Genomic DNA, 15,436 nt, shown 5'->3' with positions numbered 1-15,436 from the left:
CCGGCCAAAGTTTGTTCAAGAAAGCTGATGGCTCCTTTTGATGACAAAAGAAATGATTTGGATGCATATCTGCAACGATTCAAGCGGATAGCTTTGGGGCAAGGCTGGGAGTGCTGTGAATGGGCCACGGCATTGAGCATGCTTAGTCGGAGAAGCACTGAATGTGTTTGGAAGGATGCCTGCTGCTGATTCCATGGACTATGAGAAAGTCAAAAAGGCACTCCTCCAAAGATTCAGGCTTACGGCAGAGGGTTTTCGTGAGATTTCGCACCGCGAAACCTGAAGATTCGGAAACCGCTAAGCAGTTTTCCTGCAGGCTCACCATTTTGATAGGTGGCTTGATATGTCAAACACAGAAAAGAGTTTTGAAGGGGTGCGTGACAAGCTGGTCACAGAGCAATTTTTAGCGTGCTGAAGCTCAAAGCTAGCGCTATTCCTGAAGGAAAGAAAGTTTTGTTCGTTGGAAGAGTTCGCCGACACTGCTGACCAATTCCTCGAGGCTCAAGGGTTAAGGAATTTGAGTAAGGCAAAAGAGGAAACCCAAAAGATCCTAGAAACAGATGCGGCAAAACCAAGAGTATATGGCGGTGCATCTAAGGCGCCAGTAAGGTGTTTTCTCTGCGGCAAGGTGGGATACCGTGCAGCTGACTGTCGGACTAGTAGCGCTGCCCAAAAAACACAGGTTTTGTGTCAAGGTTCTAAGAGGAGGGGTCATACTCTGGATGAGTGCCGATACAGAACGCAGGACCGAGCTGAATGCGTTGTCGCCTCTAGGGTAGATACGCCATCCGAAGTTCCACATCTGAAAGGAGAGCAAACGCCGCTGGAAAATGAGGCAGTGAGTGGAACACTCAGGTTGAAAGCAGCAATGCCAGTGGTAGTTGGGGAAAATAGGGGACCGTCCTATATTGGTGCTTAGAGACAGCGGAGCTAGCACAGTCTTGGTTCGTAGATGCCTGGTGAAGGACGAGGATCTTACAGGGGAAGCGTCGGCTGTCACTCTTGTAGATAGCACAGTGAGGTACCTTCCTGAAACAAGGATTCTAGTGTCCACGCCATATTATACTGGACAGGTAGTGAAAAAATGCGTAGACCAACCCATCTACGATCTCATCTTGGGAAACATTACGGGTGCAAGAAGTGTCGAAGACCCCGATCCCGAGTGGAGGATGCTCGACGCTGAAGAACATCCAAAGGAGGAAATGCCCACGACAGCTCAGACGGGTGCAGTCAGTTTCTCCTCGGCAGTAGAGACAAGAGCTCAAGCGACAGCTCGAGCAACGCAGCGTCCGCTCTCTACTCCTGTTACGATGTGCCTGAGCGTAACACCGGGCGAAATTGCAATTAGGCAAAAAGAAGACCCGAGCCTGAAGACCTGCTTCGAAAGAGTCGGGGAAAAAGTGAAAGAAAGGAGAGTCGTACGTCCTTCGAATATCAATTGGTAAATGGTCTTCTGCACAGGGAGTGCATATTTAGTTCAGAAAGGCGGGTACAACAGCTGGTGTTAGAGATATGCGAGAGACAGTGCTACGCTTAGGACATGACGCCATTATGGCCGGACACCAGGGTGTTCAAAAAACGGTGTCTCGGATCACCGAGGAGTTCTTTTGGCCGGGTGTTCAGAGTGACGTTAAGCGCTTTGTTCGCTCATGTGATGTGTGGCAGCACGCAGTTCCGAAGGGAAGAGTTGGTCTGTACCTTTGGGCAAAATGCCAGCCATCGACCTACCATTTCAGCGAGTGGCGATTGACATTGTGGGGCCAATCTCCCCAGTATCCTCTACTTCCCCTCTTACCGCTAACTCATTAATCAGCTTCCGCTTCACTAGTTTTTTCCGTTCCCTCTTCAAGTCTAAGCTGATTACTCGCGCAAATTATGCGAGTAAATATGGTATAGTGATCAGCTTGTTTGTGAGCTTGCTTCTTAACTGTGGCACTGTCAGCTTTCGAGAGCATAATTCCAGATCTGACGATTTCATCGATTGGCTCCTGGAGAGACCATAATCAGGGGAAATCCTTGAAACGCTGCCTTATTCAAACTGAACAGATGACCTAATGTCCAGCATGCCAGCAATATTGAATGCATGTGAACAAGAGTTCGTAAAAATATCTTTTTATTGAGACTTCAGGCTTATCTGCTAAAAAATTGAGTACATTCTTGCTGTAACTGTTTTTCCAATGTTTCTAATGTTTCCGGAGAAAAACTTATTTCCTCGTTTTTTTCTTTTAGCATACAAAATTTCCATAAATGTTCTATCTCTAGCATCCACAAATGTTGCAGCAATACAAATGAGCTCCAACTTGCCAGTACAGCAACATTCAGAAAAAACAAAGAACATGCCAGCAAATGTGGCATATCAATGAGTTCCATCCCCAATTTATTTATTACAAATTTTCAACACATTGTCACGAAAGGTGGCATCCTCTCAGAGAGCTTCAACACCTTGTCCGTTACACCTGGAAAAAAAAAGAAAATAATGGTTGAAAAAAGCTCAGCTACAGAGTACACACAGCAATGTAGGTGAATCCAGAAAGCTAAAAAAGTCTCCGTCAGTGAAAACAAACCAGGCATATCTCGGTCTAATTAGAATTCACCAGCAGTGGCCACTGACATGACATTATAGGCAAGAGATCTGCTATCAGCGACTCAGAGGCTGTCATACTCATCAGCACAACACCTAACTACTGCCTGCATACGGCTGCATGTGAGCAAGGCCTAAAACCAAGAGTATCCATTATATATATATATATATATATATATATATATATATATATATATATATATATATATATATATATAGCGCAACTGGAATTCAAACCCGCGGTGGCGCGAACAGATCCGTTTCACTGGTCACTGCACTAGAGCACAAGGCTATTGCCGCAGCCGATAACGCCTCATGTTAAACTGCAACAAACTCTCGCGCTGTGCATTACGCATAGTCTCCTTCATCAATTAATACTGTACAATATGCGTGTAATGAACCCACTAGCATAGTGAACCCAACTCCCACTTTTGTCCGCAAGAATTTACTTTTTTTTTTTTAAACCACTAAGATTTTCATACCGCGTTCCTTCAGTTTTTGCACTGTCCGCAATGCGTAAAGATGTGTGCCGATAACATCAGGGTTGTTAATGTTTTGACGAGAGCTCCTGTTAAGGGGGGGGGCTCAGCGAAATTGGCAGGGCACCAAGATGATGTGCGCAGCGGTGGTGGCGGTGGCTTGCTCGGTGTACTGCTGTGTACCTGGCTGCGTTACTATACGCTTAGAAAGCCTGAGTGTTTTTTTCAACCTCATGCAAACAATGCGCACCTGACCTTGAGGGCCGGTGTTCAGCATGTTCGCTTTATCTCGCCGCGATTTGCCAGTGCTGCCAGCTATTACAAAATTGTCTCATTGCGCTTTGATACAGCAAACACTGGGGACATGAACAAGACTGACACGCTTTTGTTGATGGATGGATGGACGCATGATATGAAATTTCGACTCTCAAAAAGACAACAATTAAGGGGGGATTTGGGGATCGGATAGGAAAAATTCGCAAACAAGTTGATTCTTGAAAACTACACTTTTTGGTATCTACAACACTATGTTGTACAGTGAAAGCTTGTTAATTCGAACCTCGATAATTCGAATTTTCGGATAATTCGAGCTACACTACTTGGTCCGGCCAAGTTCCATAGACATCTGTGTATAAAAAATCCCGTTAATTGGAAAGCGAGTCGGTGACCGTTCAGCCGCTCAGATGTGCTGCCACGTCTAAGCGGCTTGACACACAGCATGTGGCCAAAAAAAAAAAAAAAGCACCTCCGCATAGTCAGAGGCTGTGCACGTCCTAAACGGGGACAGAAGATGCAACCAGATAAAACCGTGGAAGAGTGGGTAAAGCCTAAATGGCGCCATCACCGGCGCGGCGGCTGGCGGCGCTGGAAGGTAAGGGTTGGCGGCCGCGGTGGCGGCTACGTACCCTCATTTCCGTGCAGCCTCCGAAACTCCCAACTAAATACTCGTTAATTCAAGCCCTATTAATTCAGATATACGGATAAGTACTGTCGGCGCGGTCCCAGCCAACGCCCATGAAAAGCTATGACTTCAGACAGGCACTACAAATTACGTGAGAAAAACCTCTTTCTTTGCAAGTGTCGTCCATCCTTCCACCCAACAGCCGCCAACAGTCACCAACCGAAGCACGCGGTCAGCCGCGATCATGACGCGGGTTTTAGCATCGCCCGGCTACAGTTTTCTAGAACCTTCCAGAACACTGTAGCCCGGCGGTCAGCCGCTGGCCGGAAGAGGCCAACGTGGGCTATCAGCGTGGACCAGTCAGGGCGCAACAGCGTCTGACTTCCGCCCACTTCTACAACATGGCCGCGCCTACCGAAGCGGCCTCTCGCTTCACCACGAACTCGTCGTTGCCGCCACACTGTGCCTCATGCTCACAGCAAACAAAAGTTTCACAAAGCTTTCGCTTTGTCTGAAGTCGCCCGCAGCATAAAATTTTAGCAATGAAACGCGCCAGATTTTCAGAATGCTTCTGGATTTTGAAAGCTGCTAGGCTTAGCCACTACGTCTCGGTTGACGTCAGGAAGCGCGAGAGGTTCAAATAGGTTAACTATTTTGGCTGAGAAAGCAGTCACAAAGAATAATTCATCCTCTCTGTCGTCATTGAATAAATAATAGCTTAATTGTAAATGCACAGCTGTTCTTTTCAGCATTTTACTGAGCATATGGAATCACACCGTTTTTAAATCCTGGCGGCAGCCGCCCGTTTTCGGCGTTCCGCCGTGCCGCTTAAAATCCGCAGCGCAAGTTCGCTCCATGTGGGTCGCCCTAAATATGGTACATATACCGTAATGCAAACGGTTCTTGTCAGTTTTTTCGAGGCTATTTGATAATTCGAACTTTTTTCCCGGTCCCGTGAAGTTCAAATTAACGAGCTTTTACTGTACTGAGATATTTCACCCAAAAATGAACTCTAAGCGGTCCAAATAAATATATTTGTGAGCATCTACACACAGACAGCGTGTGCTGGTATAGAACTTTCAGGCTTGTTTTCTGAAAGTTTGTTTGAGCTTATCACTTTGCTCATGGAAAGCATAGCACGGCAACAGGAGCATGGATTTTAATCACGTTTGTTTTGCTGTAATTGCTGAAATGTGCCTTGCGTCAAGACATTCTCAGATTTACCGTTTAGGCTGACCTTTTTCATTACACAATAATTGGAGCACAATACATTCTAAGCATAAAGAGAAGGTGCATACAATGTCGTTTAGAAACAGAGCAGAGAAATTTAAAAAGAAATTAAGAGAATATTGATTTAGACCAGACTTGTTAGTAACTATTAAAAACATTTACAGACCCATAACCCATTTTGCTGTCACGTTAGGCTTTCCACAAGCAAGCAATATGTGACCAACAAATAAACAATGACAAAATAAAATCACTGAAAATTTGTAGCTGTCTGTCTGATGCTATTTCAAGCCAGTCTGCCAAATTTCACCACTCTAAGTCAAAAAATAAAAAGCTTGCTCTGATCCCCTCATCCCCCCTTAAATAAACAGTGAATGATAGCTAAATAAAGATTGGAGGGGACACCTAATGTCCGCCTTAAGGGTATGGTGCGAAAGCGTTAACAGGTTAATGCCCATACCATATAATCTTGTCCAACGGCCACGTCTATGTATGGGCTGCACCCCCAGTATAGAACTCCCAGATTTAAAATAAAGTGCGGCCATTGCACAGTTTATACCTTGTGTTGTGTCTGTTTTCGCGCCTGTAACCAAAAAGATGTACAGTTACCAACTTGCCCAGCAAGACGTTCTTTTAAGGATATGCACAATTGGTGATTCCCTACTTTACATTCACAGATCCCTGGGAGTCCTCATATACCACTCCTGGCACAGTGGTGCAGCGGTTTTAAGCCACTGCTCTGTGATGGCTGCCACCGGTGGAGCTTGTCTGCGACCAAGATTGCTCTTCCCGAGCAGCCTCCGACGGCGACTAATCATTGATTTAACTGCCATGTTCAATGGCGGTCACCATTTCCGTTTGCCTAGACCCTTTAATGCTGATGCATTTATAACATGAAACATTCCACTTGTGCCTGAAATCTCGAATGTCCCTGCATCTCCACTGTAAGACCACTGAAGGCAAATAAAGCACACAGGGCAGTGAACAACAGAGGGCAAGGCTGTAACTTCATGCCACAGCTATTGTCTGCAATTTGAACCCACCCCCCCATGTTCCTGCAAGGCTTGTGAAATGAAACTCTTGCCAGAGTGGATGCTCACCAAATGGGGGCAGCTGCAGGGACTCCTCAGGCCTTCTTGTCGCCCTCGCCACCCCCTTCTTCCTCCTCCTCATCATCGTCCTCCTCATCCTCGGCCTCGTTCTCCGTCTCGAACGTGTTGTCCGGGATGTCGTATAACCGGATCACCGGCTGCAGACACAGTTTCCGTGATGACCCCGTGCACTCGAACATGCCTCATGCATGCATTCTATACACAGCAGAACATTGATAAAATTTGAGTTTATGTTTAAAATCCCACTCATTTCGAAGATTTTGTCATGCCACAGTTTCCAGTGCAATCTTTGCCAGATATTTCAAGTACCTAGTGCACAGCTGACCAAACAATTAGATGATTTTGGTTCAAGATCCACAGGGTTCCAATGCAAGCAGGCACCGCACTGGCTAGACGCTGCCACCAATTTCACAGCAAAGCTTGGTACACAAGTTGACAACCTGAACTCATACAGTATGTACAGCCCCCATCAAAAGCACACAGCCCAAAGGGTTTGTTCCTAAGCTGTTTAAGGGGGGACACGGGTCTTTGAGACCAAAAATGGCCAAAAAACCGATTTTCTGAAAATAGCATTTTCGGAATCTTCAGCTATTATTCTCCAAGTTCACCAGTTCTCTTCTTCCAGAAGTCAGTAGTTTCAGGGTATTATTGAGTTTAGATCACCGCGCGGTCTGAATTTGCGCAAGAGCAGACGAAAAAACGGCACATTTTTCATCGTGCGGAGCCGGCATTCCACCGTACCGATCGCGGCCATGTTGGGCTCGTTTGAAAGAGCGCTCTCTAGGCTTCAATTTCCCGCCATTGCTGGTTGCAAGCCCTCAGTGGCCACCAAGAAAAAGAGCCACAAAAAAGCAAAAAATGCGGGGTCTGATTCGCTGCTGAGCACACGTGACTGAATCGAGCCATCCGATTGGCGGATTCCGCCATGCATCGTCTGCTTGAGCCAGCGTTGGAAGCGTCGAAGACGCCATTTTGTTGACAGTCGAGACCGAGGTCCAACGATGCCTCTCAATAAATTTCGTTCGCGCCACAAATTCGGCAAAAAGAAGTCCGCGCGCGGTGACAACTTCCGAAAACGTCCTGCGTCACCCTAATGCTCCGAGAACGTGCAGGAGCCAGTGGCAAGTGAAGTCCCCGCGAACGAATTAGGCCTAACGAGCTCGGCGACGTCTACGCACAGCGGCCGCGTCCGCTGCGACACAACGATGCTGCAGCCTTCGGACTTGCCTGAAAATAAGCGAAAAGCGGAAGGAATTCTGCAGGAGCTGGAATCGACTGCAGCGACAAAGAAAAAGCTTGATTTCATTGGAAGCTGTGACGACCGTCCCCTTGACGGTACAGACGGTCGCCGTGCGGACGATAGTGCTTTCTCTATTGTGAGATTAGACTCCTTCAACGAACTGTTGCGTGCCGTGAAGTGTAGAGTGTGTGGCGGAGATGTGCACGTTTCTAAAGGGAATCGCGAGTATGGTTCAGCGGTGAAATTGTACCTCGTGTGTGTGAACTGTGGAGACACTGCGTCGGCATGGAGCTCGCCACGCGCGGAAGGCAGCCAAAAGATAAATCCGTTTGCCGTAAACATTCTTGCTGCACGCGCGATGCAAAGTACTGGAAATAGGCGAACCGCGCTAAATGATGTGTTTGCTGCGATGAATATATCGCATCGTGGCCTGCACACGAAAACGTGGCAGAGCTGTGTGAAAAGCAAGCTGACGCCAGCAGCAACACGCGCAGCCGAAGAAGTGTTGAATGACAGCGCAAATTCTGTTCGGCGGCTCTACCGCGAGCTGAACCTTGACAACCCCGGGAACATTTCCTCCTCTTTCGATGGTTCGCGGATGACTCGGGGTCATTCACCCCGCATCGGTGTCGGTGCAGTGATTGAACTTTTTACTGGGCTCGTCCTGGATTACGTTGTGTTTAGCAATTTCTGTGCCGGGTACGAGCACGGGCCTAAGGACGACGACCCGTCCTATCAAGCATGGAGTGACAGCCACTTGTGCCAAAAAAACACGGACAAAAAGTCCGGTGAAATGGAAGTACAGGCTGGACTTGTGTTATTCGAAAGGTCATGGGAAAAACGTGGCCTTAGATACACGACTGTCCTTTCAGATGGCGATAGCCGCACATTTCTTGCACTGCAAGAATCGTCTGTGTATGGCTATATAAAAATACAAAAAGAAGACTGCACGAACCATGTGCAGAAGCGAATGGGCACGGCTCTGCGCAATGCAATTGCCAAGCATAAAGGCAATGCAAAAGAGAGCCTTAGTGGCAAAGGAAAGCTAACAGGCGACCTTGTCACTAAGTTGACATCATATTACAGCTGGGCCCTGAAATCCCATGCTGGAGATATTGGAGCCATGCACAAGGCCGTGATGGCGACATACTATCATGTAACATCAAATGATAGTGCAGCGAACCACACTTTGTGCCCAACAGGCCCAAACTCATGGTGCCGCCAGAACGCTGCTGCAGCCAAGGGCGAGCCCGCTCTCAAGCACAGGTATAATTTGCCGCCACATGTGTGCAAAGCACTTTTCCCCATATATGAGCGCTTGGGAGACCCAAAGCTACTGCAGCGTTGCTTGCGTGGCAAAACTCAAAATAATAATGAAAGCCTGCACTCGCTGATATGGTCGCTTGCACCAAAGGAGAGACATGCTTCACTGTTTTCAGTTCAAGCAGCCGTTGCAGAGGCTGTTGTCCGCTTCAATGCGGGAAGCCTGAAGGCATCTTCCCAAATACTGAGCGAGCTCAGTATGAACCCTGGCCAACATAATATCAGGAGGATGACCGAGAAAGACAGGCGCCGGACAGCAGAATCTGCACGCAAGCGTGCCTCTACTGAAACCATGCATCGGGCACTGAAAAAGCGCCATTCTAGTCAAACCAAGCAGTCTGACTACATGCCTGGTGCTTATTAGCCCTTAAGAAATGTAAATATGTATATATCTTCATGAAATTTTGAATAAATTATGTCTAGTTTGTTTTTCTCAATTTTCTCAAAACGCAAATTTTGGACACCTGCTTGTTTTAGTTTGTCGATATCTCTGCACCTATGATGGGCAGAGATGCATTTTTTTTTTGCTAAAGAAAGCTGGAAGTGCAGTGAGTGCAATGATCGAAGCAGAATTCTTTAATTAACCTTCAAAACTTTTTATTTTGCAAAGTTCATTGAAGCATGATAGGCACAACTTGAAGGATGGTATTCCAAGTGCTGCAAAATTGCTAATAAGGGTAAAATGAACAAACTGCTTCGATCGTTGCACTCTCTGGTCATTGAACTACGTTGCCATGCATTAGAAATAATTTTTTTATGGAGCCAATTTTTCTGCACGGAGGTACTAATTAATGAACAATGAAAATTATTTATTTCATTGACTAATTGATTTAGAAAGAAAAAAATTACATATTTGAAACCAGCATAAAAAACTGAACAAATTTGTATGATTTCATCAGGATAGGCTTCAAAATAAGAAAAATAGCTCTAAGACCAGTGTCCCCCCTAAAGAGTGCTCCTTAGCATGTCAAACCTTGGGAGGACTAAGACTGCGAAGCGAAGCCATTCATTTTTGGCGAGATCACGGTTGCTGAGGATGCATGCGAGGCATGCTGCAGGCCTCACAGGCAAACCCCTTGGGCTGTATACTTTTGACAGGGGGTGTACCACCACCACCATCAGCCTAATGCAATGTTGACTGCAGGACAAAGGCCTCTCCCATACCTCTCCAATTACGCCCTGTCCTGTGGCAGCTGCAATCGAGTTAACCTCGCCACAATTCCTAATCTCCGCTGCCCACTGACCCTCCTATGCCCTCCCTTACGCTTGCCTCCTCTTGGAATCCATTCCATTACACCAAAGAACCACTCGTTACTTCGCCTTCAAACTGTGGCATGATATGCGAGGTTTAACATTCTAAGCTGCACACTAGCTGTGAGGGATACCACAGCGGAGGAATCCAGACTAATTTCAACCCCGTGCCTTTGGTAACTTTCCTGCCCTCGTACTCTGTAGCAAGCTGCTGGGTACTCCTGCATACATTGTTTTTGCGTCATCCAGAGAAACCTTCTAATGATGAGTGCAGTTATGCACAGACCCTTGCACAAACTAAACCCTTTCCTGGAAAATGCTGGCTGCACTTGAAGAGAAAACTAAGCTTGCTGTGACACCAGGAAGGGACTACACGCGTGCTCAGCAGTCTCTGGTGACAGCGAGCTCAGATTGCCTAGCACCTGCTCACTCAAGATGACTATCTTCTGCTCCCTCTCTCGTATTGGCATGGATTTTCCTATTTTGAGCTTTTTGCTTCATGGACAAATCCAGAAGAAAAAAAGCGACAGGACTGCTATCATTGTGTGACACAAGATCCAGCGACAGCTGTCACTGCTGTTATTTACATTTCACGATATATCGCGGTACAGAATATGACAGCAATGTCAGATCTGTCATTCTAGAGCACTCTTTTTAGTTTTCCACTCATGCAACCAGTTTCTCAACTGGCTCTCCTCTCTGGTCTGCCACACTCGGTGTGCGGTGCCACTGATGACCCTCTCTTCGTGTGGTGCGTTTTGTAGCAGACCCCACAGAGCGGCCATGCTACATTCCTCTGCTGTCGCCATAATTGGTCACCTCCTTCCACAACAACAACCCTCCAGATAGTTCCCATGGTAACCACCCTCCAGTTACACATTCCTACGGTCTCACCATATCCTCTCCTTCCAGGGTTACCTGCACTCCGGGCGGTTCCTCTGGCAACCACCCAATGGTTACGCCTTCTTACGCTATCGCCATACCCTTTTCCAGCTTCCCGTGGCCATAAGAGTCGACTGGCACAGCAACACTAAAGACACACGAGAATACGCTGACGAACATGCAGCCAGAGTAACGCGCAGGAAATGCAACATGGACGCCCCCCCAATGGTGCAGCACATGTTGCGAGACTGCCCTGGCTAACACAACATCAGGAGAAAACACCTCTATAAAGGTGTGTCACCACATTCAGTGCTTGGACTACACCGGGCAACGATGCTTCTGCCTGACCCACACTGCTTTCCCTCTCTGCACGCTATGCAAGAATCAACCTCCAAATGTAACCTCGCTGCCCCTGCTCCCCTCTCCCGCGAATATGCCTCAGTGCCAGCTCCATTTTCCCTCAATTTCCCACCAATTTCCCTCAAGAGGAAAGTGTACAACAGCATAATCTTACCGGTACCCACCTACGGGGCAGAAACGTGGAGGCTAACGAAAAGAGTTCAGCTTAAGCTAAGGACAACGCAGCGAGCCATGGAAAGAAAAATAATAGGTGTAACGTTAAAAGACCGGAAGCGAACTCAGTGGGTGAGGGAACAAACACGTGCTAATTACATCCTAGAATAAATCAAGAGGAAGAATTGGGCTTGGGCAGGGCATGTAATGCGAAGGCAAGATAACCGCTGGTCCTTAAGGGTAACGGAGTGGATTCCAAGAGAAAGTAAGCGTAGCAGGGGGCGGCAGAAGGTTAGGTGGACGGATGAGATTAAGAAGTTTGCAGGCAAAGGGTGGATGCAGCTGGCAAAGGATAGGGTTAATTGGAGAGACATGGGAGAGGCCTTTGCCCTGCAATGGGTGTAGTAAAGCTGATGATGATGATGACTCAGCTCAGCCCTCCTCCTTACAAGGTAACCACCTTCAGTGTTTCCCATGGCAACGCACCCGCCAGTTATGCCAACTACTACAACAACCTCGTGCTTGCTGTATCTCCACATTTAGTATTCCACCATTTAGTTTTAACCATTTAGTTTTAAGCTCAGAACTCAAATTTAAAGGGTTTACGGAGAGTCTTAGTTCGGCTGGTTCCTGCACCCGCAAAAGAGCTGGGGTACTCCCCCATGTCTCCACCACACAGCCAAGAGCAAAACGAAAGTCTGCAGTGATATGGTCCCCACCATGGCAGGCTCCGTTCCTTACCTTGTTGGGGTCCTTGAGGATGAGGTATTTCCCCTCAGGCAGGCGCATGCAACAGTCGATGATGCACCGAAGGATGCCCCACGCGTTGTCCATGTTCAGGTTGATCTGGTCGGCAAACTCCTTGGGCTTGAACTGCTGCGTGCCCAGAATGGCGTGCTTGGACGAGTCCCGCACGTGCACCCGCGACACATACCTGCACCGAGGGCAATTTCCATGCTTTCCTAAAGATCCCAGATTTTGCCACAAGCACACACTTGTCAACACTCCAAACAGCATGCCGAAAAGAGAAATGCTCCATTCTGTTTGAGAGCGCACTTTCGCTGAACAAGTCTAGCCTTAAGCTCCGACTAACGAAGCAGCCCCAGAATCTTCTCTTCCAGCTCTTCAATAAAGAATGCTACCTCATGTTCTTTTTCCTCTCAGGCAGGTAACATTTCCAGCAACTCCTCTCGGAGAGGCGCTGCAGAACGAGCTGAATGAACCATTCTGTTTGGGATTTCTGCCTCAGCCACTTCACCCCGTGCTAGCAGTGACTCAGTTTTTTAGCAAGGCACACACTGTTTACTGGAAACGCTTTTTGACAGCACCACTTTTATGTGACAGAGGATGGTTCCCATAAGAAAAAAGCAATCTATGTGATTTCATTGACACAGCTCGAACCACAACGCATTCAGACTGTATTCGTTTGTCAAAAATTTTCAATTCTGCACCATGTACTACAGTCGAAGTGGGATACATCGAATTCTAAGGGGATTGGAAAATAGTTAAATACAGCAAAAATTCAATATACAGATAGAGGCTTAACCCGCACTCGATATCATGACAAATTGTGGCTTACCGATCGCAAGAGTAATGAACCGCAAAGTCCAGGCACGCAACGCGAAAGCACTTTATTTCACGGAAAAAAAATCGCTAATTCTGACTGCTTTTTGCTGTGATTAATGAAGTTGAAAACGCTAGTCTTGGTCTTCTCGAGACTGTCCAGGTGCGACAGCCCGGTACCTTCCATTTCGTCACAACGCCAAATGAGGCTGAACGCTGATGCCAGTTCAGCGGCTGTGCATGGGCACATCTCTTCTGGAACACAGTTGTCCTCGCCGTTACTGGAATTGCCTTCTTGGGCACCAGCCATTCCGGCCATAATGTCCTGATCAGCAGGGTCAGCTACAGCCTGAACTTTGCTGTTAGCGTTGACAAGTCCTCAATGGTAAGTTCCAATGGGACGACACTGAGAAAATGGGACAAATCACGAAACACGTCCTCCAAGCATTTATTGTCGTCATTCAAAGCTTCAGCACATTACTCTCCAGCCACTTAAAGTCCTGCCTTGCTGAAACAGTTGGCCACCTCGTTCCAAGCGCTGGCAATGATCTGCCGAGCAGGTCAATCCTGAGATCAGTTACCATGCGGAGGTTTATAAGAAGCCGCTGAACAAGTCTTCTGTAGCCCACCTTGAAAGCCTTTATGGTACCTTGGTCCATGGGCTGCTGTCTTGCTGTGGCGGGAGAAACTTGAGTTCAATGTTCTGCAGCTTGCAAGTCGTTTGAGGGGCCGAGCAGTTGTCAAACAGAAGGCATACTCGACGGCCCGAGCCTGCAGCTAATCAACAAAAAGTTGGTGCGTCATCCAGGCCTTTCTATTACAGCCGCAGAGGACAGGAAGCTGCTTGCAATTCTTGAAGCAGCGCGGTGACGTGCTCTTTCCGATAAGAAACGGATGCAGCTTGCACGAGCCATCCATGTTTGCTGTAACATGCACCTTGCTCACTTTCCCGCAGCTCCCACGGAGATCGAGTGCCTTATTCGGCAGGCGAAAACTTTGCAGCGATCTTCAGCCACTCCTGCATCTCCTGGCTGCTGACAGCCCCACTTTCGCCTGAAATGGCTTTTCCCACAATGCCATGGAGGTTTTCAAACCGCGGCAGCCACCCAGTGCCACCGCAAAAGTTCTCTTCGCCAACAGCCGTGGCAAACCATTTGGCCTCCTCCATTAACTCGGGGCCATCCACAGGGATGCAACAGGCCCCACACTGGCCGATGGAGTCAACTGGTGTCGGTCGAGGAGGCACAGAGGGCAATGCAGGAGAGAGAGAGAGGGAGAAAACTCAGCGGAAATGCGCCGTTGGTGGTAGTTAGTCATGGGGCACCGCTGGAGTAACCACCGCCTGGCTCATGACCTGCGCGATTGGCTCCGGCGGCACACGTGCACGCTCTATTGCGGAGGTCACGCCTGGCTCTTTCCAGTTCTCTCGTCTCCCTCACCAGTAAGGAGTTGATGTTGATGCTACGATAAAGCGGCATACTGCCTTGCATTACAGAACAAAACTGTTAAAAGTGACTGCACACACCAGCTGTGTCTATCAAAATCCTTTTGCATGTAATTACCTTCCTCTCTTTACCAGTCCAACTTAGTAAGACAGGTGGTGACAAGTACAGAAAAGCAGTACGCTGCTTACCACTAGCATTAATGAGAAAAAAAAGAAAAAGTGATAAGCCTCATAACTATGAGTGCAAATATATGCCATTCCAATGTGCTTGCAACTTACCGCTAATCACTATGTTAATCCTAGTCAGTCAGCCAACGTTACGACACGTGTCCTTGCCCAATTTTCTCCCCGAGTCCAAAATCTCCCCGAAAATCCCCAGCTTCTTTGTTTCTTAAGACAGCCTCTTGATATATTTGAAAATTTTTGGTGGTCCCAAAATTTAGCAAGAAAATTTCACAGTAACTGATGCAACTGGTCACTAGCTAGCTACCCAATTCCTCAACTTTCAAGGAATCCCCTTGAGGAACCCCACTTCCCCTTCAACTGAAGGTTTGTAGCGTCGAGCATGGTTGCACCGAGGGAAAGGCCCCAGTACAGAACACTGCACCCATAGGTGTGCTGAGCAAGGAAGCTATGTGCAGTGAATGTGACTGAGAATGCAAGACTTCACTCTCTTGGGCACTCTGCACAGGATCTGGCACGTCGCAAATTTGCAGATTTTTCTGGGAGCGCGGTGCCGATAATAGAGCTTTCATTGTTTTGTAATGATTCATAATGCAACTCTAGTGGGGTTTCATGTTAGCCGGCGAACCCAGTAAACAATACAGTTAAACCTCGATATATCGAACACGGATATATCGAATTATTGCATATATCGAACTCTTTCTATAGCATCACATGAAAATTTTGTTTTTTCTACT

At 47.5% G+C, this 15,436-nt stretch overlaps 1 protein-coding gene across 1 annotated transcript in view; it reads right to left on the bottom strand.

Moving 5' to 3' along the window:
* Nucleotides 1-2,364: 2,364 nt before the first annotated feature.
* Nucleotides 2,365-15,436, bottom strand: part of eIF3d1 (eukaryotic translation initiation factor 3 subunit d1) — a 54,934-nt gene continuing 41,862 nt past the window's right edge. The window contains exons 11-13 of the mRNA XM_077635216.1: nucleotides 12,251-12,443; nucleotides 6,289-6,437; nucleotides 2,365-2,456 (exon numbers count right to left, since the gene is read on the bottom strand). Coding sequence (XP_077491342.1) covers nucleotides 6,315-6,437; nucleotides 12,251-12,443 — 316 coding nt within the window. The 3' untranslated portion in view covers nucleotides 2,365-2,456; nucleotides 6,289-6,314. The remainder of the gene's footprint in view (nucleotides 2,457-6,288; nucleotides 6,438-12,250; nucleotides 12,444-15,436) is intronic.

The sequence above is a fragment of the Amblyomma americanum genome, chromosome 8 (genome assembly GCF_052857255.1).
Source record: "Amblyomma americanum isolate KBUSLIRL-KWMA chromosome 8, ASM5285725v1, whole genome shotgun sequence".
Lineage (NCBI taxonomy): Eukaryota > Metazoa > Arthropoda > Arachnida > Ixodida > Ixodidae > Amblyomma > Amblyomma americanum.
The sequence above is the reverse complement of the archived record's forward strand: the minus strand, read 5'-3'. Positions and strand labels throughout refer to the sequence as shown.